Source organism: Cricetulus griseus, chromosome 4, assembly GCF_003668045.3.
Source record: "Cricetulus griseus strain 17A/GY chromosome 4, alternate assembly CriGri-PICRH-1.0, whole genome shotgun sequence".
Lineage (NCBI taxonomy): Eukaryota > Metazoa > Chordata > Mammalia > Rodentia > Cricetidae > Cricetulus > Cricetulus griseus.
The window spans coordinates 76,749,852-76,772,982 of NC_048597.1; the positions used below are offsets into that span (position 1 = coordinate 76,749,852).

General features: G+C 50.3%; 1 protein-coding gene across 1 annotated transcript in view; it reads right to left on the bottom strand.

The window, feature by feature from the left end:
- Mad1l1 (mitotic arrest deficient 1 like 1) overlaps positions 1-23,131 on the bottom strand; it is a 310,200-nt gene that overhangs the window by 100,961 nt on the left and 186,108 nt on the right. Inside the window, 2 exon segments of the mRNA NM_001246783.1 lie at positions 6,383-6,471; positions 21,853-21,909. Coding sequence (NP_001233712.1) covers positions 6,383-6,471; positions 21,853-21,909 — 146 coding nt within the window.

The window sequence follows — 23,131 nt, forward strand, 5'->3', positions numbered from 1 at the left end:
TTTAAAGAAATGCAAGTCACAGCTTCTTACTGTTTGCTCAACTGTCTGAATTAATGGCAACAGCTTCAGCAACAATGTCTGTTTCAGCAGAGTTGTTTCTGTAGGGTCACTGCAAGTGTCACCTGCTGCCATGACATGGCCCCATCCCAGGAGCACCAGGCTACTTTGGCTGTGCTTTGTACATCTACCCTGTCTTCTAGAAGACTGATGAATCAACCTGGTGCCCATTAGGCTTCCTTCAGCTGGTGAGCAGGTCAGCTGGAGCCATCTTTCGTGGGACCATTATAAATCTGATTTCACATTTAACGTGTTCATCAACCTAATTCTACATCTTGGGTCAGGTGTTTGTTTTGTTTGTTCCTTTGGAGGCAGGGTCTCATGTAGCTCAGGCTGGTCTTAAAGACTCACTATACAGTCCAGAATGACTCTGAACTCTGATTCTTCTCTTCCTCTTTCCCAGGCTGGGATTATAGGCAGAATACCACGCTGGGTCTAGTTTTTGGTTCTGTGGGGCGTGACTGGACCTGCTAGTGGGAAGCTGCTGTTCCTGTAATATCCTTCAGTGGCCACAGGCTCTCTATACAGCAGTGTCCCTGTGTCATTCCTGATACGTTCATTTGTTTCTCCATGTACGTGTCACTTTTGTTGGCAGTTTGTCAATTTTATGGATTTTTGCCCCAGAAAAACAGCCTTTTGCTTCAGCATTTTTCTCAATTGTGTTTCTTTTTTCAAGTTCATTACCTCCTTCTTCCTCCTCATTCTGGGCTCCTTCGCTCACCATGTTGTCCTGGTGGCAGAGCCAGGGCCTCTGCTCTGTCAGCTGGAACACTGGATGCCGCAGGTTCTCTTCTCTCTATGGATCTGATCTGATGAGAGTGTTTTCATCAGTGTTTACTTATTCCTCTTCCCCTCCAAACTTCCTGTCTGATCCGCAGGCAGTTCAAAAACATGCTGTTAATTTCCACGTGGGTACAGCTTTTCCTCTTTCATTGTTATTGATGTCTAGTTTGAGTTGGGTGTGGCCAGATGACATACTCTCTATGCACCTTAGATGTGTATGTCTGTGTGTGTGTGTGCTTATGTGGAAGCCAGAGAAGGACATCAGATGTCCTGTTCTATCACTTTCCACCTCTTCTCTTGAGATGGGGGGTCTCTCACAAATCCCCAAGCTAGGCTGGTAGCTAGCAAGCCCCAGCGATCCTCTTGTTCTATGCTACTGGAGTTTCAGGCAGGCACATGTGCAGTCATGCCTATTTACCTGGGTGGTAGGGATTTGAACTCAGATCCTTGAGTTACAAAGCAAGAACTGTTATTCACTGAGTCATCTCTCTGGTACCCCTTCTTGGCACTTGCCAACTCAATGGGCAGTCAGAAGGCCACCTATGATTAGGCTGCCTCTTCCTCTCTTCATGGCCCAGTTTTAGGTGTTTCTGTTGGTGTCTACTGCTATCAGATCACCCAGCTCCGCCTCTGCCCCCTCGGTCTGCCATGTACACACAGGTCTGCAGGTACAGGAAGAGGGCCCAGGAGGAGAGGGGCCTCCTAGTAACCAGAGCTGGATAATGAAGACCTCTTTAGTAACCAGCTCCTCCTTACCTACCTGTTTCTTACGCCCATCTTCTGGATTACAGGTTGGCCTCAGTCTCCTGAAAGGAAGAGGTCTCTGGACTGAGGACAGGCTATAAGGTGGGAAAGGATGTCACTTCATTGTCAGCAGAGACTGCTGTCCTCTACTCAGCTCTCAGGAGCTATCAGGACAACACCTTCCAAAGACACACTGGGACACAAGAAGAGACCAGCAGATGCCTGCCATGAGCACCCCAGTGAAATGGTCCAGACAAGCTCCCTTTGTGAAGACAAAATGACAAGTGACAAGCTGCTAGACAAAAGGTTTCCTGCAACTTGCTGAGCCTTCTAGAGAGGTGACCCAGCTAGAGCATACTGGGGAGCAGTCACAGAGTTTCTGCTTCCCCCCCCCCCTAGAAAGGGCCAATAGAGCCTGGGAATGCCTGCTCAGGCTGGGGCCCAGCAGGCAGTGAGCATGGCTGGGAAAGGAGAGGCTGTGGAGTGTGACTAACAGGTTCTGGCCCAGACTTGCAAGCCCACAGTCTACCCAGCTGCTAAACCCACAGACATTTAGGATTTGTCAGAGCTCCTGTCTGACAGTGGAAAGTAACGAGCCCAGATTTGTTCCAGGCGAGAGGCCCTCAGCTGCTACCACTTAGCTTTGCACTGATGCTCCCAGTCTGGCTTCATGGAAGGACTGTGCAATGCCACAGGTGTGTGCAATTTACATGCAATACGGATATCTGTGCAACTTTTGTGCATATGTGTGCATGCCTGTGGAGACTAGAGGTCAACAACAGATGTCTTTGTCTGCCCTTCTCTATCTTAACTTTTGAGATCTGATCTCTCACTGAACCTGGAGCTAATCATCTAGATGAGCTGGCTAGCCAGTGAGTATGCCTCCTGTCTCCACCTTCCCAGGGATAGGATAAACCATAATACCTGACTTTAAAAAAACAAGCAAACAAACATGGGCCCTGGGGATCAAACTCAGCTCCTCATGCTGGAGTAGCAAGCTCTTTTACCCATGGAGCCATCTCCCCAGCCTTGTGCGCCTTATGTGTAGCCAATAGCTTTATGCCAATACACATGGCTGTAGACCACCCCTCATCTTCACAGTGCCCTGGGTAGCAGCAGTTACCCTGCAATGTCCTCTGCATCTGCTAGCTGGCTGTGTTCACAGTCATGGTCTTGAGTGAAGGGCAGGCTGACCTGAGGCAGGGCTCTCATGTCAACTGTCTTCCTCTGAGTCAACCACTTGAGAAGTGGTCCTCCTCAGGAGCTGCATGAAGGACCAGTCGGGAAGACACTTCAGGCTCAGGAGAGGGATCAAAAGGAGAGAAGGACTCTTATTCGAAGATGGCAGCCTCAATAAGGGCCCCCAACCTTGCCCAGCTGGAGGAAAGTGAGACTTCAGAATCCACATTACCAGTGTCCCTTCCTGGCGTGGCAACAGGGGTCTGAAGACCCGGCTCCTCAGTGGAAGTGGGCTTCTCCTCTGAGTATCCTTGAGCCAGAAGGCAGCACAATGTATCCTAGTGGAGTGTCTCAACAAAACAAGATGCCATGCATAATACAGTCCCCTTGCTCAAGATAACAGTGACGAGTACACTGACCCAACTGTGGCACTGTGGGAAACTGAGGCACGACGATGCAATGTCTGAAATAGCTGAAAGGTTGGAGAGCAGGGCAAATGGGACCAAGCATGCTAGTGTCAATGAAGAAAGACTAAGCTGGGATTAATTGTTTGTTTTTGTCAAGTTGACACATGCTGGAGTCATCTGGGAAGAGGGAGCCTCAGTGGAGGAATTGCCTCCATCAGATTGGCCTGTGGAGCATTTTCCTGATTTGTGATTGATTGATATGGGCAGTGCCACCCCTAAGCAGGAAGTGCTAGAAGGTACAAAAGGAACAAGCCACGAGGAGCAAGCCAGTAAGCAGTGTCCCTCGCATGGTCTCTACTCCAGTTCCTGCCTTGAATTCCTGCTCTGAATTCCCTCAGTGATGGACTGTGATATGATTGGGACATGTAGGCCAAGTAAACCCTTTCCTCCCCAAGTTGCTTTTGTGGTCATGATGTTTACCACAGCAATAGAAAGCAAATTATGACAAAGGATGAGAGGTGGCAGAAGGCCACCCCCGCCAATAGGCTTAGGGACTGAAGTGTAAGCAACTGCCCTTCGGGAGACAAATCTCAGGAGAACCATGCCAAGCTCAAGAAGGAAAGGAGCTAGGCAGGTAAGCAAAAGACCTGCATGCTTGGTCCATCTTGAGCCATCTGCCTTTGAGAAGCTGCTTGGAGCACTGGCTCCATTTGAGTTCATTACACAGAGGCCCGGCTTATCTGGATGTTTCCAGGACATGTGCTCCAAGCCCACAGGCACCACCAGGACACCCTCCATTTCCCTATGCCACAAAGTAAAGTGCCAGCAGCCCCTCCAAATGCACTGACCTGGTTCTTACCAGCTACAAAGGCACCTCACTCACAGCTGTGTTCTCCTAAGGAGACATGTGTGGACAGGAGGCTTTGATCTTAGTGAGGAAGACATTAACAGCAAAGCCCCTTTTTAAAATTTAAAAATCATCAAACCTGAAGTGTGCCCACCTCTCCCCTCCACAAACCTGAAACACTCTGGTCCACACTCCCGCCAACCACTCAAGAGGCCATGGGGAAGAGAGGCCTGCAGACAACACAGTGACCGTGGTATGAGGAGAGTGGGCTGCGTTGGGGGCCATGAAGCTGGCCAACTCTGCGACCTTGACACTTGTCCACACCCAAATCCAAGCCCTCTGCCCACCAGCTGACATGGAGCTGGGTACACAGGGCACTAAGGATCCTGTAGGACAGTAACTGCAGGCCAGCAAGCAGTTTACCTTACCTCCCCAGCCCTAGAGATACACTTCTTGCCAGCAACTCCCAGTCAGATGCAAATGAAAGTTGCCCTGGCTCTGCTGTCCTTGGCTTCAGGGGCCCAGTCTGTGTGGAATACACTTCTAGGTCCACTAAACCCACCCACCCTGAGTGCAAGGTTCTTTATCACAGAATCAATGTTGTGGAGTATCAGTGGGAGGTGTTTAATGTGTCTGCCTAGGTGCAGCCTCTCCGGCTTGGCTGAATCTCACAGTGAATGCTTCCCAGCACTTGGCTGGGGCACAGCTGCCTGGCATCGCCAAGTTGCTCTGCCTGGCCTAGGCGGCCAGCAATGCCTGATGCTACAAATCAGATCCTGTCGTTTTTCTGCTTTAAAATGCCTAATGGCTCACCATCACTCACAGGATGAAGATCCTGACACTCACCAGGGCCACACCAATTCTCCACACCCTCAGCCACAGCACCAGCACTCTCCTCTTGCACCAGATGCATGTCCCAGGGACCCTATCTCTCACAGAACCAGCTCTCACAGCACCACCCATAATTAAACAGCCACAAGTCCATGTGAACAATGTCCCCATTAAGCTAAGAGCTGATGAAGACGGAGTGTGTGGCTCTGCTGGCCAGTCAATTATTCACTCTGTTCTGCCCTGACAGTGCGCAGCACACTCCACGCTGGGACAAATGCAAACAAACAGCTCTGTGCCTGGTATCCCCACAGAGCTACTTCCCAGGCCTGGGTCTGTGTGAGAAGTACTTTGGCAATGAGAGGGAACCTCTAGCCCATAAGGGACCTCAGTGCTAGCCAACGAATGCTTCTGGGAAAAGTGCCATGAAGTAAGCCTTCCATGCTTTGACCTCAACAGCCCTGCAAAGCAGGAAGTCATTACCCAAAGAGACAGAAGTTGTAAGAGCCTAACAGAGCCAGGGTCAATTCCACACAGAGGCAGGACCCCCATATACTCTCTGGGACAGAAAGTGCTGCTTCCCCTCTCCCTCAAGCTCCATACTACCTCATTAAGACACCACTGTCTACAGGGCTTTCTGGTTCCCTAGGCCCCCCATCTCACTCTTCAGAAGCAGCTCCTAGGGTGTCAAGTCCTGGATGCAAAGCAGAAGGAAGGCTCACAGGGGGTGGCCAACTCACTACATTTACTCTGCTGCCTCTCACAAAATGCCAGGCAGTGATGACAGCCATCCCATTTCAGACAGAAGCTGGAATGGCTGGACCAGATCAGGCCATGGGGAGAAACTGACAACAGTTCAGAGTTGGGATCTCCAGCATCTATGTAAAAAGTTGGGTGTGGTGACATGTGTCTGTAGTCCCCAGTGCTGGGGAGTCAGAGACAGGAAGGTCCCTGGAGCTCACTGCCAGCCAAGCTAGCTGAACTGGAGAGCTCCAGGTTCAGTGAGAGAGCATATCTCAAGAACTGAGGTAGAGGACATTTGAAAAACATACCCCACCACATGCGCACACATATGAACATACATACACACACATATGCACATGGCAAAAGCAGTGAGTAGTCTCTAAACATGCACCAAAGGTGCCCTGGAAAGAGTCACACCTGAAGCTTGAAGACTGGCCAGACTGTTTGTCTTTCTGTGAGACAGTCTCCAAAAGATGCTTGTTTGCACCCTTCAATCCACTGCTGGCCGTGGGTCCCTCATGCTAGGTCTGGTGTTTCATATTGCTGGCAGGAAGGCAGGTCCCCATGGACACCCTGACAGGAATGTCTGTTCCTCCTGAGCATGGAGAACCAATGCTGGGAGGTCAGCTGTCAGTGCTGACATGACACTCAGAAGGCCTAGCCCAGTGGAAACAAGGGTCTCAGCAGACAACATGACAGAAACAAACAGCCTTAGGAAGGAAAGAAGGCAGGTGCTCTGATAGGCTCTGTTCATGCTCTAGGGAATGATGTGTGGGACAGCCAGAGGCCATACCTGAGTGCATCCACCTCCTCCTTGCAGAATGGGAAGCTGGTCTCAGCTGAGCTTGTCTGGGCCCTCAGCATCTTCAACTCCATCTCCAGCTATAAGGAAACACAGGGTAAGTTGTCAGCCTCTACAGGGACCCACAGCCCAGGTCCCTGTTCTATCTCCAAACTCCTGAAGTCTGCATTTGAATATCCCTAGGCTTGATGGACCTATTTTGTGCTGGGGACCTGGGAAAGAAGGTCATCTGCCTGGCCAACCCCATAGCCTGGATCCCCCAGGCTGCAAGGTATTCTGAGTCAGATAAACACATCGTCAGCCCTTCAGGTACTGCTGGGGAGAGCTATTGAGTCTCAGAGACAGAGATGGACGAGTGAGTAGAGAGATCACAGTCTAGAATTACCATTGCTTGGATGGAATGATCACAGCATTTTCTATAGGGTGATATAAACTGTCTGCTTGTCCTGGGCCAAGGTCTGCAAGCTACTCTGCACAGCTGCTGGGAGGTGTGGGGGTACAGAAGGGAGCCAGACAGATCCCAGGCCCTAGGGGGAGTCAGAAACAGAAGACACAGGCAAGCTCAATCAGCCAGGCCCAGGGGGGGAAAGCAGATGGCCACTGAACCAGTGACTTCCTGGACATCAGGAAAGTCACCCAGAGCTGACCCTTGCTCCTTGAGTGTCTCCAGCCCCATCCCTCCAAACAGATGCACACTAGGCCTAAGGACACAGTGCCAGCAATCTTCAAAGAGAACAGAAACCTCCTTAGGGACAGGCCAGGGTCACTGCCTGCAGCCCAGCTCAGACCCCTCACTCACCCCATCTCCTGTCAGACTGGCCTCCTGACACCAGGCTATCCAGACTCCAGAACCACAAGCCAGGTAAAGGGACAGTACAAATTGTGTGTGTCTCTGTGTATATGCATATGTGGGCACACACACATGTATAGAGGTCAGAGGTCAAATCTCAGGTGTCATTCCTCAGGAGCCATCTGGCTTGATTTTGGACACAAGGTCTCTCACTGAACCTAGAACTTGACAATTTATCTAGGCAGGCTGGCCAGTGAATTCCAGGGATCCACCTGTCTCCATCTCTCCAGTGCTGGGGTTACAAGTCCACATTTTTGTATGAGTTCTGAGGACTGGTCTCACGTCTTCGCACCAGCACAACAAGCACTTTACTGGCTGGACTATTTTCCTGTCCCAAGGATGGTGTCATCTTAACATGCTGCCGTATTTTGTTCCAAACACACTGGTACTGTCATTCATGGTGCAGTTCCTCCACTGCGAGGCTCAAGCAATGCGATGCTTTCTTCCAGAGAGTGCCTCTCTGCCACACACACCCCACCCCTGCCCCTTGCCTCCACACTGTAACACAGCTTATATGCTGTGACAGGTCTCACTGTTTTGAGACTCTGGTAGAATGGTTCCTGAAACTGGCTGTGCTGGAAATGCTTCCTGTTTCTTATTGTTAGAGAAGTTAGCAAGACTGCAAGGTGCATGATGCTACAGTAAGAGGTGCACATGCACGGGGTGTGTGGTGTGTGTGTGTGTGTGTGTGTGTGTGTGTGTGTGTGTGTGTGTGTGTGTGTGTGTACACGCGCACTCGCTCATGGGCACACACCCATGTACATACACGTGCACATACATGCACACACCTGCACATGTAGCCAGTGTGGATATGTAGTTCAGAGGACAACTTGCAGGGATCCGTTCTCTACTTCCACTGTATGGATCCTGGAGATCAAACTCAGGTCATCAGGTTTGTACAATGCCTTTATCTGCTGAGCTATCTTGCTGGCCTTATAAATAGCCAGTCCTTCTCAATAGCAAGCTCTCTAGCTTTGGGGAGACTGGTTAGATACACATGCACGCACTGCTAACATGGAAACAGTTGCCTCTCTGTGTACTTCCATGCTCCCTACAGAGTGCAGTACAGATGTCCTTGCACACCTTCAGTACTGAGAGGCGCATCTGCCCGCTTCCTGCAATGCTTTATGGCTTGAATTCAGATGAGGCATGGATCGCTGACGCCTGCTCAGATGCTTACAAATGCCAAGTGGCCTTCTCAGCCACCTGTTCCAATTTCTTTGGTTCTGTATGGAACTCATCAGAAAGTCTTTTCCTTTTAGTAGCAGAGTTTAGCCCATTTATATCTTGCTATCTGTATTGATTTCTATTGCATTAGACTCCTGTGCTTTCTGTCTTCTGGCAGATTTCAGAAGTGTTTCCTTTTATGTGTCTTGATATTCAGCATTTATGCTGTTAAGTACTGGCTGCTCTATGCTGCATCCATACTTGCCTGTCCTGGATCATAACCAGGGCATGTACCATTGACTGTCTGACTAGTTAGGTATGCCACCCTCCTCACTTGGTAAATGTGCACAGTTGGTGACAATCATTGCCATGTATTCATTTGCTGGGCTGGATGTCCATTTAAAGCACTGATATAGTACACTTAAGACTGCTTTCCCCGTTGTGGGCAGTAGTACCCAAACCTGGTGCCCCAAACAGAAGAAGGTGACAGTGGAGTTCTTCTTCCATTCTGCTCACAATGGTGGTAGCTCATAATCTCTGGACAGGCTTCCTCCATCACCTCCCCACACCACAAACCATCGGAAATCCACCATGAGCTTTTAAAAAATCTCTTGCTTACAGACATATAACTATGCAGGCTGTGGGCCTTCTTGGCCCTTTTATTCTAATAACATGCACCTCATAACCAATCACACACACACACTCTATTAGACAGAGGGATCCTATCAACCCTAATGGTCTGGTGGGTTCCAAAACACTGTTTCCACTCCTTCATGGTAACTTTCCAGGGCATCTTCCCATCTGCCCCACATCTTGTCTGGCAATGATGGACAGCCCTTGCTTTATTCCCTCATCTTTGCTGTACTCCTTCTTCTGTCTCAGTGCTTCTTTCTAAACATTTGTATCCTGCATTACCTGGCATTCATGGTACTATGAGTGCTCATGCACTACACACTCTAACTGCCCACATGAGCAGTATTAGCACACATGGTACTCAGGGTACTATGTTCTGGCTACCCACGTGAGCCCCATCTTCCATGTGGATAGACATGGCTCTCCCAGCCAATGTTGTTAGGACTCTGCCATGGCTCACCCTCCCAGTACTCTGTGATCTGCCTCCCTCCAGGCCAGCTGCATTTCCTCATTCAGCCCCGCCATTGCTGTTGTGGAGCCACTCATGTCCCAGGTTCCAACGTACAGCTAAACTCCACTTTCTGACAAATTTCTTTGGCTATAGATTTCTCTCTCCTGCTCCCTAGCTTCCTCCCTTTCATCTACCAGATCCAGCTCTATACCTGAGGTGGCAAGGAGGGGAGAACAGGCTTCTTGCCTTGCTATGATCCAATCTCACAGACTCACTGCAGGTACAATTAGAACCACTGCTTCCTCCAGTGAGAGCCAAGAGCCATGCTCACAGCAAGCATGACCTGCATCTAGCGACATGAACAGGGACCCCAGGGCCCACTGTAGTCCTGTGTACCAGGACAGCACATGAGTCCTGCTCTGTGGAGGCAAAGCCACTGTTACAGCCTGAGGCTTGGGACCACCTGGCAGAAAGCCCCTCAACCAAAAGCAAGTCACGTGATCCTCCCCTTCCCAGGGTCCTTTCCCGAAGCCTCTACCCCACCTTCCCCTGGCAAACAGTTTTATGCAATCCACACAAATGCAGGTTCTCCACCAGGGGCCAGGGGCCAGGGGCCTCCTGCTTGTGGCTTGGTTCTGCTCTACTTCTGCTTTGCCAAAACATAAGTTTGCCGTTTTTGTTTTGATTCCTGTTACTTCTGCATGGTCTGCAGGGAAGGAGTGGGAAGTGTTGGCTCACATCACAGCATTCAGAGCAAACATGGTTCTTCTCATTTGAATCTGCAGCCTCAGGCTTATGCTCCAACATCCCCCTCTCCCAGGAACAATTCTCTTTCCCTACTGAACCCTTATCAGGTTCCTAGCCACTACCTGGTGGCTGGCCCAACATGATGCTGGCCCACATGCCCCACTGTGGCTTTCACCTTGGCTACTCCTCTTCTGACCCACAGCATAAGACTATGACTGGCACAATAAGCCCATGGTGAGTTTCTGAGCTAGAGCCACTTTCAAACCCAGCTCTTCAAGCACAGGATGCCACCTCCTTTAGGAGCAGAATACCGAGTGTGCTTCATGTTTACCATTTGTAGTGTTGAGGATAGAACCTAGTGCTCTATCTCTGAACCACACCCCCAGCTCCTCACTGGGGGATTCTAGGCAGGTGCTCTACCACTGAGCCACACCCCAGCCCCTCACAGGGGGGACTCTAGGCAGGTGCTTTGTCCTATCCCTTGCCTAAGACCTTCCCCACCACCACTTTAAGTCTATGCACATCCACACATTCATATCCTGTCTCTACTATATATGCCCAATGTCACAACAGTCATCCTATCACACATTTGTCCTATGGTGTCATGACAGTCTGCCACCACCTGGTTTTGGGCCCTAGGCCCCTGGCTTCATGAAACAAGTCCTGTCCTCCCTTCTGTGGGCAACTGCTCCCTTCTAATCAATGGGAGCTGACTCATGTCTGGGATTGGTAGACATGGGATAAAGGAAAGAGAAATGTGGTTCTGCATGAATGTTGTATCCTGTACCTATTTTCTACTTCACTGAGGAAAACCTGAGTCTAGAGTCAGTTATAAAAACAAGAAAACATGGGACTAATTGGATTGCATCTTAAGGGACCCTGCCAAAAGCCTCAAACCACGGGCCAGATTCCAAACTCATCCTGCTAAAAGGATTTCACACACAAAGTGCTTTTTGGAGGGCTCATCTGCAGCTGAGCAGTGGGCCCCAACGCACATGCCTGCCAAGTGAGGGGGGGATGATGAGGTGAAGAGGAGCCCTGTGCATGCTGGGTGGGGGTTGCTTCACCACCTGCCACTGTCCAGTCTCCTGTTTTGATCAAACTGAATGTCCTAGAGAGACTGGTGCTGCCCACCCCACTCTCCAAGACCAGTGGGCATGTGAGTATTCTCCCCTTTGGCAGGCTCCTGACAGGGCAGGTGGTACTCCTGACATTCTCTACACCCAGGTGTGTCTGGACGCCAGGCTCTGGGGACAGCCAGCATGCGTCTCTCAGCGGGCTATGCTTGTGTATAATGGGGATGCTGCCTGCTATCCATTAAGACTCTGTGTGTCCTCAGGAGCAAATATTCACTCAGGTCTGCGAGCTATAGGTAAACGTTGAGGATGACTGCTCTTCCAAACCAGGCCCTCCACCTCCTATTCCAATGCTGTCCTTCCTACTGCATACCATCTAGGCCACAGGACTACTAGTGGGAAGGGTGTCCTAGGCCTGGCAGCAGGGTATAATAATGGACATAGCTGTCCCTAAGGTGGGGCAAGATTCACTCTAAATCAGGGCAGGGTATGCAAAGGACCCAGCCTGCCACTGACTTGAGCAAATGACATAGACTTTTCTGGGCCTCTGTCTTCTTCCATCGTAACAGCCTCACCACAGGCTACTACAGAAAGAAACTAAACAGTGTATCAGTGAGACCAACACACCTACCAGACCAAACTCCCAAATGCTGGCACTGCTGCTACACCTGGAGGAAGATCCCCTTTACCTCCACTATTCTGCCCCATGTACCTATGCTGCCCACTCAGGTAGCAGGCACTAAAAACGCGGACATAAGTGGGGAATAGTGGTACATGCTGTAATCCCAGCACTTAGGAGGTAGAGGAAGGAGGGTTAGCATCAGCTACATAGTGAGTTTAAGGCTAGCCTTGGCTCATGTGATCATGTTTCAAAAATACAAAACACACTCTTAAGACATATCCAGGGTAGAGCCCAGCACCAGCTTCTGCTTTCAAAGCATCCTTGCGCTTTATTCGGTCACACCTCATCTCAGGTGTGAGGACACACCACACTCCTCCTTTGGACCAGAGACATGACATGATGTGGAAACCCCAACTTCTGTCAGGTCTGCCTTCCCCTACCCTGTCCCTCATCTGAGCTCTAACTGGCACAGCTGAGAAGAGACTGAATGAGAGTAAACGCAGGTGACCTCAGGGCTCTGAGGTCTGCTGAAGCTGGCACGCCTGGTGGGGCAACATTCTCCTGAGGTAACTTATGCTCAGGACATTTTCTGCAATCTCTGACTCCTCGCTGTGGAGAAGGGACACCAACAGGGCCCTGCTCTAATAACTGGATGAAGCAAAGGCTCTTGGGTCTCTGCTTGGGTCAGGTCAGGTGAAAAGAGAAGAGCAGGAAGCAGCAGGAAGCAGGGTGAGCACTGTCTCTGTGGAGTTCTTAGAGTCTAACTTCAGCCACCCTGGTGCAGCAGGCAGAGCTTGGGTCTCCAGTTTCAGAGGTACCCAGAAGTCAAGTGCCCTAGATGCCAGGGCTAGGTCAAACCTTCAAAGTGATCTACAAAATCAATGCAACTCTAACAAAACTTGTGGGCTGGAGGTGTGGCTCAGGGATGCAGTGTGTGCTCAGCACTGGGTTAGATCCCCTAGCACAGCAAAAACAAAAAACCCACAAACAAAAAAAACACCCACACCACCACCACCAACAACAACAACAAAAACCTCTAAAACTTCAAATGTCTTTCTTGCAAAACTGGATTTGGTTGCTTTGTTTTTGTTTTGCTTATGTTAAAATTCACAGGGAACTGCAAGGGATTCGGAATAGTAGAGAAGATCTTTATGTACAGTGCTCATTTTTCTCACTGCTGCAACAAAAATACCTGACAAAAGCAACTTAAAGAAGGAAGGCTTGATTTGCTCACAGTCTGAGGGTACACAGCCCATCAGAGTGAAGAAGGCATGGTGACAGGAGCATGAGGCGGCTGGTCACATGGCATTCACAGTCGGGAAACAGAGAGAAAGAGGTGGATGCTGGTGCTCAACTCACTTTCTCCTTCTAGACCCCAGCCTAGAGAATGATGCTGCCTACGTTTGGGTGCTCGTCCTACCTGAGTTAACCCACACCAAGAAACTCCCCCAGATATACACCAAGGTTTGTCTCCTGGGTGATTCTACATCCTGTGAAGTTGACAATCAAGTTTGAATCACATTTCAGGGGTGGGGGCACAAAGAGGGTTCACATCAACCTAAGAGCAAGGATAACAACTTCGGCAGTGGTTTAAGGAAGAACCCACAGGTTGAACTAGAACCAAGCCCAACATTGAACACAAACTGGCATGACTAGTCGGTCATCAGTGAGGAGGCTATGACTATCAAGAAGAGTCTCTGCAGGGGACAGGATAGAAACAAGTGGACACAGGAGTAAGGCTGGAGACCTAACTCATGCCATTAAAAAAAAAACCACAAAACAAACAAACAAACAAAAAACCACCCAAAGTAGAACAGAACTGAAATGTGAGACCAAAGTTGCTAGAAGGAAAATTTACAGGCAGAGAAAGATGGAAGGAAAGATGGATGGGTGAGAATGAAGGACTGAAAGGACTGAATCTTCCCAGCTTTGAATCTAGCAAAGGTCTCTGAGCTATGCCAATAGATAACAAGGACCTCACCACAACGTAACATTTCTGTATGCCATAGGACACTGGAGAACAGTCTACAGGGTGAGCTACAACACTGCTGAAGCTGAGCTCAGACAGTGGTCAAGTGTGCAGAATACATGAAGAACTAGCTACACAGCAGGAAACATAGCTTGAAGATGGGGTGAAGGGGTCCAGGGATGCAGCTCAGTTGGGAGTGTGCTTGCCAATTAAGAACAAAAAGTAAAGAACAAATACCAGCCGCTTCCATCATTCCTGGTATTGGAACTTCATCTTCCTGACTAGTCTGGTTGGAGGTGACTCATGGTAGTGGCTCTCACAGAAGCAGACTCTGATTCTATTCAGAGAGCTGAACGCTCACGTGTGACTGAGATGAACATCCCTAGGGATTGCAGGAGGCTGTCTGCTACAGAAAGCAGCAAAGAGGAGGGTGACTGAGACTCTCCCTACCATGTAAGGAGTCCCAACACTTCAAGACAGCACTCTCTGGCAGCTCAGGAAGGCACAAACCCAACCTACAGCAGAACCAGTGATGTTCTTCCATGAAAGCTGCACACACTGGGCACAGACACACACTGCCTCTGTGCAGCTCAACCCCAAGCCCTGCCCTCCATCTCTATCTATAGGCTCCACTAGCTTTCTTCACTGTCCTGAAGCATCATTGAGATTCAATTCAAAAGATGCTTGTGGCTGCCTCCCCAACAAAGCACAACTCTCCACAGAGACCATGTGTTGTGGTTTGAGTGGTTCGTGGTTTGATCTAGGAGCCATACTCAATTCTACAAAGTAATAACCAGAGCAGGAGCTCGGCACCCTGCCCTTCAGGCCAGCCATTCTAATTAATGAAGCTGCTGCTGGGCACCAGTGTGAGCATGCTCATCCATATACCTATGCCTGCACAGTCTCATCATTCAATGCTCAATACATAGCAGTCTCCATCTGGGCCAAGTATACAGATTGTGGTGATGATGCCAGCTCTAGGGCTCTGGAGGGCTCTCAGGCTGCCACCGGCTCTCCAAAGCCCACTCTGGGCAGATGTCTCAGGTCTTCAAGAGGTAACCCTGAGATGACAATGGGAATTCTGAATGGAGCCTACTGTTCAGCTCAGCTCTAGGCCCACTGGGACCCAGAGAAGTGCCTGAGGTGTCACTTCTTGGTAAAGAGAACTCTCCCTCTACTTCAGCTTCAGCCTGGAGTGAGACGTGGGGTACCTGAGGCTACACAGCCAACACTAGCCACCAGGCACCTTGCTGCTGAATGCAATGGACCACCTAAATAGGAAGCATCCAGAGGGGCCAGCTTGTAGTTTCTACTCAGGATGGTCAGCTCAACAGGCCAAACTCAGGGAAGAGAATTCTGGCGGTTCCACAGGTGCCCAGCCCAGGAAGAAGGCTACTGCAGAGTAAGCTGGCTGAACCCCAAGAGAGATAGATAGGTCAGCAACTGGAAAGCAAGTGGCAGGGAATGCACTAAGCCCATATAGCTTTGCTCTAGGAGCACAACAGGTCAAGCTTGGGGAAATCCAGCATCTTAGATGCAAAGAACAGAGATTGGGTTGAAGGCTGAGGAAGTCTAGAAGCAATGCAGAAATAACTTTGGCCAGCTGGACACACTGGGGAGTGCCAACCCACTTTAGTGGGGCTTCTACTCCTTCTAGTGGGCATGTGCAGGGTGTACCCTCAGCAGGTACAGGGGGAGTAGGTAGACATCCAGGTAGAAAATGGGACTGTGAACACTGAGTTGGCCATGCAAAACAACAGGGTGTCTGTCCCCCAAGTCCCATGGGATGAAATATTCCCTCGGGATGGCAGCATGAGGAGGGGGGCAACTGAACCCTCAATGGGGCCAGTTCTTTCATAGAGATCTCTTGTGCTTCCAGCATGCAAAGCTGGGTTGGCCACTGGACTCTTGGCATCTAGATCTGAGACCCACAAGCTCGGCTGCTTTCAGTTGCCTGGTGCTGCATGCTTTTGTGTTGGCACCAAGATCAGCCCAAATGCATGTCCACAAAGCCTTCCAGTCCCCATAGAACAAGCCCAGGGAAGCAACTGTTCAAGGACATGCTTGCATAATGTGGCACCTACCTCAGTTGCACCCTGTGCCTACTAACAGAGGAGTATACTCGGAATGGGAGAAAGGTAGAAGCAGAGAGAAGAAAGGTAAGAGCAAAGAGCCCCTCCACCAGCTCTGCAGAGGACAGCAAAAGGGTCCAACTGAGGAGTCACGTACACAGACTTTCTCATGGCATATGCCTGGTCACAAAGAGCCTGTTTCAACAATGACAGACACCACAGTATGGCAGCAAGTGAACTGGCCATCCAGCCTGCAGAAACAATACCCAGTTTCCAGGACAGCCAGGGCTACATAGAGAGACTCTGCCTTAAAAAAAAAAAAAAAAAAAAAAAAAAAAGATTGTTTTGTTTTATATGTATTTAGCCTACATGTATGTATGCATGTGTGTGGTATGTATATATCCAGTGCCTGTGACAATCAAAAGAGGGGATGGGATCCCCTGGAACTGGAGTTATAAATGGTTGTCAGTCACCATGTGGGTGCTAGGAACTGAATCCAAGGTCCTCTTAACCACTGAGCCCACCTCTCCAACCCCCCCCAACTACACACACACACACACACACACACACACACACACACACACACACACACACACACACACACACACACACACACACACAGTCTCCTGTTTTTTTGTGATCAGGTCTCATGTAGCCCAGGCTGGCCTTGAACTTATGACAGAGCTGAGGATGACACTGAACTTCTAATCTTCCTGCTTTCACCTGATGAGTCCCAGGTCCCAAGATTATGTGCATGTCCCAACATACCCCATGCAGTGCCTGCCCTGCCGGGGATGGAGCCCAGGGCCTCATGCCTGCCTAGGCGAGCACTTTCCTAAGAGCTGTCAGTTCAACACACCTAACCCTTACCTGTGAAGAGAGTTCTCCTGTGTCAAATGCTCCTTTCTGGCTGGCCACAGAGAGGAACATTATACGCAGAAGTTACTCTCAGAGAGATGGTACAAAGAAGAGCGAGTGAGCAGTAAGCGGAAGCTCCAGACCCATTCTACCACAGCCTTTCTGGGGGCAGAGGCCCCCTCCTACCCACAAGCTCCACTGGGAGTAAGACACAGAGGGCAAGGAGGAACCAGTAGGGGAAAATGGTAATCAGGAGAAATGACTGCTTAATTACACTGGATGGGGTGGGGAGATGCCTGTTAAGACAGAAAATAAATCCACAGTTCTAGCTCCCCGAAGTCTATAAAATATTGGACGCTTTTTTATGGTTGTAATCAAAAACCTCATTTCTCCAGCCACTGCTGGCCGGATCTAATTAGGGTGAGGTATTCTAACGATGTGAGCCTGGCCCGGGACGTTGCTCCTTGTGGTATTAATTGCATTTAAAGAGGAAGCACGAACCACACTCATGCTCACTAATTAGTGTGAGGTTACTAATTAATAACACAAAGTCAAGCTGCCTTTGTCCTGCCATTAGCGATTAGCTCAATGTGGCACAGCTCCCCTTTTTACTACTTGTGAACAAGCCTGGAGTCACATTCCAGCAGACAGAGGGCTGGAAGGTGCAGGGATCAGGCGAGTACATGGGCTGTGCCCCTGATAATGCTGGATGACTGTGTGGTTCCTCCGCATGAAGGTCACAGGAGCCTCCTTCTCAGGGCCAGATGGTCCTTCTCCACAGCATCTCAGTCTCAGGAAGACAGGGGGCTCGGAGGCAAGCTGAGCAGCCATTGCCCTCCTAGCCCCACTGCCAGCTCCAGGGTGCACCTGTTCCTTTGTCTCTGGTTTTTCTCCATGAAGAAGAGAGCTCCCAAAACTCAAAGAGTTAGCAAGCAGCAGGCACCTCGCAGGTAATTCACTTGTATACTCAGGAGAGAGAGAAGTGGGTAGGGACAACCAGAGGAGGATGGACCAGGAGCCTATGCACAGCTGATGGGAGGGGAGTTGGCCACCCCAGGCTGAAGGTAAACAGGATGATAGAAGTGGGCCTTGAGGCTGGCCTCACCACAGTGCCCTGGGAAACTCTGCTAGGCTCCTCTCTCCGATAGGCCTAAGGACACTGACTGACATCAACTGCATCTCTTGGAAACCCCAACAAAGGGAAACAGGACTCACAGCACAGGGGGACACTGGAAATGCAAACTGAAGCCTAGAAGAGAGGGCAGTTGTGGTGGGTGTGCCTCTAACCTGAGCGCTCAGGAGGCTGAGACCAGAGAATCCTGAGTTTGAGGCCAGCAGCCTGAGCTACAGTGTGAGACCCATACACAAAACACCAAAAATAGGGCTGAGACGATGGTTCCATCATGAAACACTTGCCTCACAGCCAATGAGGACCTTAATTCTGACCCCCATGGTCCACATAAAAACCCAGGAGTGTAGCCGGGCGTTGGTGGTGCACATCTTTAATCCCAGCACTCGGGAGGCAGAGGCAGGTGGAATTCTGTGAGTTCGAAACCAGCCTGGTCTACAAGAGCTAGTTCCAGGACAGCCTCCAAAGCCACAGAGAAACGCTGTCTCAAAAAACAAAAAACAAAAAATAAACAAAAACCCAGGAATGGTGGCAACGGTGGCTCATGCTGATAATCCCAGTGATGGTAAAATGGGACGTGGAAAGTCAGATCCCTGGAGTCTCATGGACCAGCTAGCCTAGCCTAGGTACTAACAACATTCCAGGCCAATGAGCGACGCCCAAGACTATTATCTGATCTCCATATGCATGCACGCGCATGTAAATTCATATGTGCACATATGTACTCAAATACATACTTAGAGATAAAAGAGACAAAATAAGTAATAAATAATAAATAAAATGGAGGAAAGAAATGAAGTCGTCAGCAGTCAATGCAGCCGGGAGGCCAGGAAGAGAGGGGTGGTGAGAGCTTCCAGAGGGACAGAGAATGACCCAGCATGGGAATCACTGCTACACATGGCTACTTAAAATAATCCCAAACTCAACAAGACTCCCACGGTGTGCTGGGGCTAGACCTGTAACTCATGTGATACTCTGTTCCACAGAATGCCATTCCTCACATGCAGGCCTGCGGCTCTGAGGAAACCTCCCCTCACCAAGCTCAGTGTGGCCAAGAGACAGGTGAGGCATCTGGGGCCAGCCACACCTCAGGGGTCAATGATACATTGGAGCATGAACCTGCCAGGTCCCAGGTCACGGCCTCAAGGCCTCCTCAGCTGACAAAGATGCCCCTGGACCCTGCAGCACATGTGAGAAGGATGGAGCCTGTGAGACAAACACATGTGTGACCAGTTGTGTCACAGTCCCCAAGCACTGCCACTTCCTATTTTCCTCCTAAATGGCAAGGAGAAGAGAAGTGAAATGAACAACATGAAATGACCTAAGATTAGGCGATCAGAGGCAGAGATCAGAAACTGGGCTGAGGAGACAGCTACGGCTCCTACTCTAAACAAACATGAAGAAAACCTGCCCCAGAGGGCAGCATCCTGTTTGGCAGCATCAGAGAGATGGGCATCTTAGAGCCTGTGACGCCTGCCCCTCTCTCAAGGGTCAAAGACAACCATGTTTCATTACAAGCTTGCATTGACCATTGTCTTAGTAACATTACTATTGCTATGATGAAACATGACCAACGGCAGCTTGGGGAGGAAAGGGTTTATTCCACTCACAGTTCCATTTAACAGTTCATCATCAAAAAGGCAGGAACCTGGAGGCGGGAGCTGATGCAGAGGCCATGAGGGGTGCTGCTTACTGGCTTGCTCATCATGGCTTGCTCAACCTGCCTTCTCATAGAACCCAGGACCAGCAGCTCATGAAAGGTGCCACCCACAGTGGGCTGGGCCCTCCCCCATTGATCACTAACTAAGGAAATGCCTTACAGCCAGATCTTATGGTTGCATTTTCTCAATTGAGGCTCCCTTCTCTCTAATGACTCTAGCCTGTGTCAAGCTGACATGAGACTATGCAGCACAACCACTGTCTCAGAGGCCCCTACAACCAGGGGTGAGCAAGAAGGCAGGGCTGGGGCTGCAGAGATAGACCAGGGAGAAAAAGCACTTGATATACAAGCCAGACAACCTGAGTGTGATCCCCAACACCCAAATAAAGCTGGAGGTGGTTGCAAGTGTCTATAATCCTAGTCCTCTCCTATGGAGAGATGGGGGTGGAGACAGCTCATAGGACAGCTTAGCTGGGCATACAGCGGTAAAGAAACACTGTCTCAAACAAGGTGGAAGGCAAGGTCCTACATCCTCTGACTACTACATGCCAAGATGCATACTGTGTGCACCCTCCCTCCTTCTCTCTCCCTCTCTCACACACACATGCACAATGCACATACAAACATACATTAAAAAGAAAAATGAGGCAGGGGTAGAAGGCCAAACTCACTGAGACCAGAGCAACACAGGTCAAATCCCAGCCTGCCTGAGCCCCTGGGATACTAAGTCAGTCTCTGTGGGTGGGTCCAGGCACTAGCGCTTCACAGGTCCTAAGAGTTTCAATAAGGGACACAAGATGAGAGAACCATGGAGACTTCAGCACTATGCCACTTAGTGTATACCATATCCCCTCACCAAGATGTGGAAGCCTGAGAGACAGACTTCCAGGAGCTACTTAATGCTAAGGACCCAAGAACAGCTTCTGCGCCCTGCCCCCCAAATGGACACAGGGCTCAGAGTTCCTCCAAAGTGACATGGGAAGCACAGAGCAGAGCCAGGCAGCCATGTTTCTGTGCAAAGTGGACCCTGGGTGACAGCAAGCTGCTTAGCCACAGAACCCTGAGCCTGGCATGTGCTTAGCACAACTCATTTCTAATTCTTCTTGGCCTCATGTACATTATGAAAACAAGGCCCCGGGGTACATTCCAATTCAGGTCAACACCGAGGAAGCCACGCATGTTGATGCACAGAACATCAGGGTCTCCCCAGGCTGTGCAGACTGATGCTCAGCTCACAAAAATTCCACACCCCCACACGTGGCTTCCCCCATGGCAACAGCAAACAGGCCACTGCTAAAGGAGGCTGGAGCACTTGGATCACAGGGATGAAGCCCAAGAGGCCATGTGTGGAGACAAGAGGGCTACCAACACTGCCTGGGTAGAACCAGGTCATACCACCCCTGACAACCTCCCAAAGTTAAAGAAACCCACCACACCCACTGATTGACACCATGCCCTGCTGTCCATAGACCCTCCTCCACTTCACAATCTATAGGATCATCCCCTAAGTACTCTCCACACTCTAGACCAGAGGCCTACCTGCCCTGCCACCTCTGACCATAGCCCCAGGCATCTTCCCCTACCCAATGCTGTCTTAACTGCCAGCTACCAGCTAACTGGCGCTCTGCTGCTTAGCCCCTGCTTGGCCACAGTCTGACCCCCATAATGATGACACCACATTGTGTCTGAAGCACTTGGTGAGTGGGCAGTGGGCACACCTAGCCTTGCACAACCTTCCCTGATTCTGTATCCCACCACTGGCCTCTCTCACCCCCAGATCAGAATCTCAACCCTGACTAAGAACCCTCAGAGTCCCCACAAGCCAACTCCACTTGTGAACTTTAGCTCACACTCTGAGTTCCACCGGCAAACCCCACCTGTGTTACCTAAACCACACCCTTGATGCCTGCAGGCCTTTGTTGCTTAGGCTGAACTGGCTGGGGCCAAGCCCTTAGCCATAATCTCCCAAATGGTTCCCATGACTCCTGCTGGCTCACACCTTGGTATCACACAGGGGGTGGGCACCAAGACTCAGTTTCTACCTTTGCTCCTTCCACTCTGCAGTTTCTAATATCGGAGAAGCACCATGGCCACACAGGAGGATGTGTCTGTTGGCCAAGTTCTGGCAGGGAAAGGCAGGAATTCTCTTGTGTGTAGACTCCAGGTGGCCTACTGTCAGGCTGCCCTTCACCACACAGCACCAAGTGACCCCCATCTAGGTACTCACCGTGTCGGCTCTCTGCTTCTGAACCCCAAGCTCCTCCAGGGCCTGAGACAGCTGAGTCTACAAGATAAGACCAAGAGGGTCAAGGTTAAGGAGAGATGCCTGCCAGTCTTGGGGTGAAGGGCTCACTTCAGCCTCTATTCCATATTGAGTCTACCAGGGCCGCATTTGCCTCTCCAGTCAGGTCCTGGGTAGTGTGTCATTCCAAGCCCACAGCAATCCCTGCTGTGTAGCTATACATGGAGGTGGACTGAGGTGGAAGTCAGCCAGCTGCCTCCTGCAGTTCTCACTCTGGAAGCACTGAGGTTGGGGGTCCTCCCAGCACAGTCACTGCTGGGCAAATTGGGAAGGGGCAGGGAAAACCCCACCAGAGACACCTGGCTTGCTGTCCCCAGAGAAGGAAGGCATGTTGCCCTTGAGGAGCAGCAGCTTCTCCTAACTAAGAGTCTCTGAGCACCACCCTAGGCCTCCGTACCCAGAGGATTGCCTCCTTAAGGTTTCCCAAACTCGGCTTCTTCAACCTGGTGAATGGAGCAGGCTATTGGAGGCTGCCCTGCTGGAGGCCACAGCAGAACAAGCATAGACTCAATTCCAGTACAAGGCTGAAAGAAACCAAGGGTCAAAGAGCACAGACTTTGTTTGGTTCCAGGGTTCCATGGACTCCATCCTCTTGAACTCACAACACAACATTGCCACCCACTAGAACAGCACACACCTCACTGACTGAACACATCTGTTCTCACAGGCCCTGCTAGAGCCCTCCCTGGCAGGCAGTAATGCCAAGATGCTTGTAAAAATACATCCTGACTACAGGTGGCTGTGTGAGCCATCTATAAATGTCCACCACCAGTGAGCCAATCACTTACACAGCAAGAGTGTGGTCACCTTCACTCATCTGGAAGGACACAGCCCAGCCCAGAGCAACAAGGGGACTCCTTTCTATGCTCGGTCTACTGTGAGGCTGGCCCTCTCCCTCTGGGAACTGTCACAGGCTGAGCAACCTGCAGACACCAAGACAACTCAGGGCCTTTGGATTTTCTCTTAGCAAAACATATCCTCCCCCAGAAGAGCTTTTCTTAGGAAAAACGAGTCCAGAAACCAAATAGCATGTATAATTCAATGAGTGGTTGGTCAGTGAGCAAGGCAGGTTTTGAACCCAGCTCTAACCTGTAACTCTCAAAACTGGAAGAAATGCAAGGCTACGTATCCATCACCAGGGCATACAATCTTTTCCCCCTGCTCCAAACGCAGCACCCTCACTGCTTTATGAGTAGGGGGATGG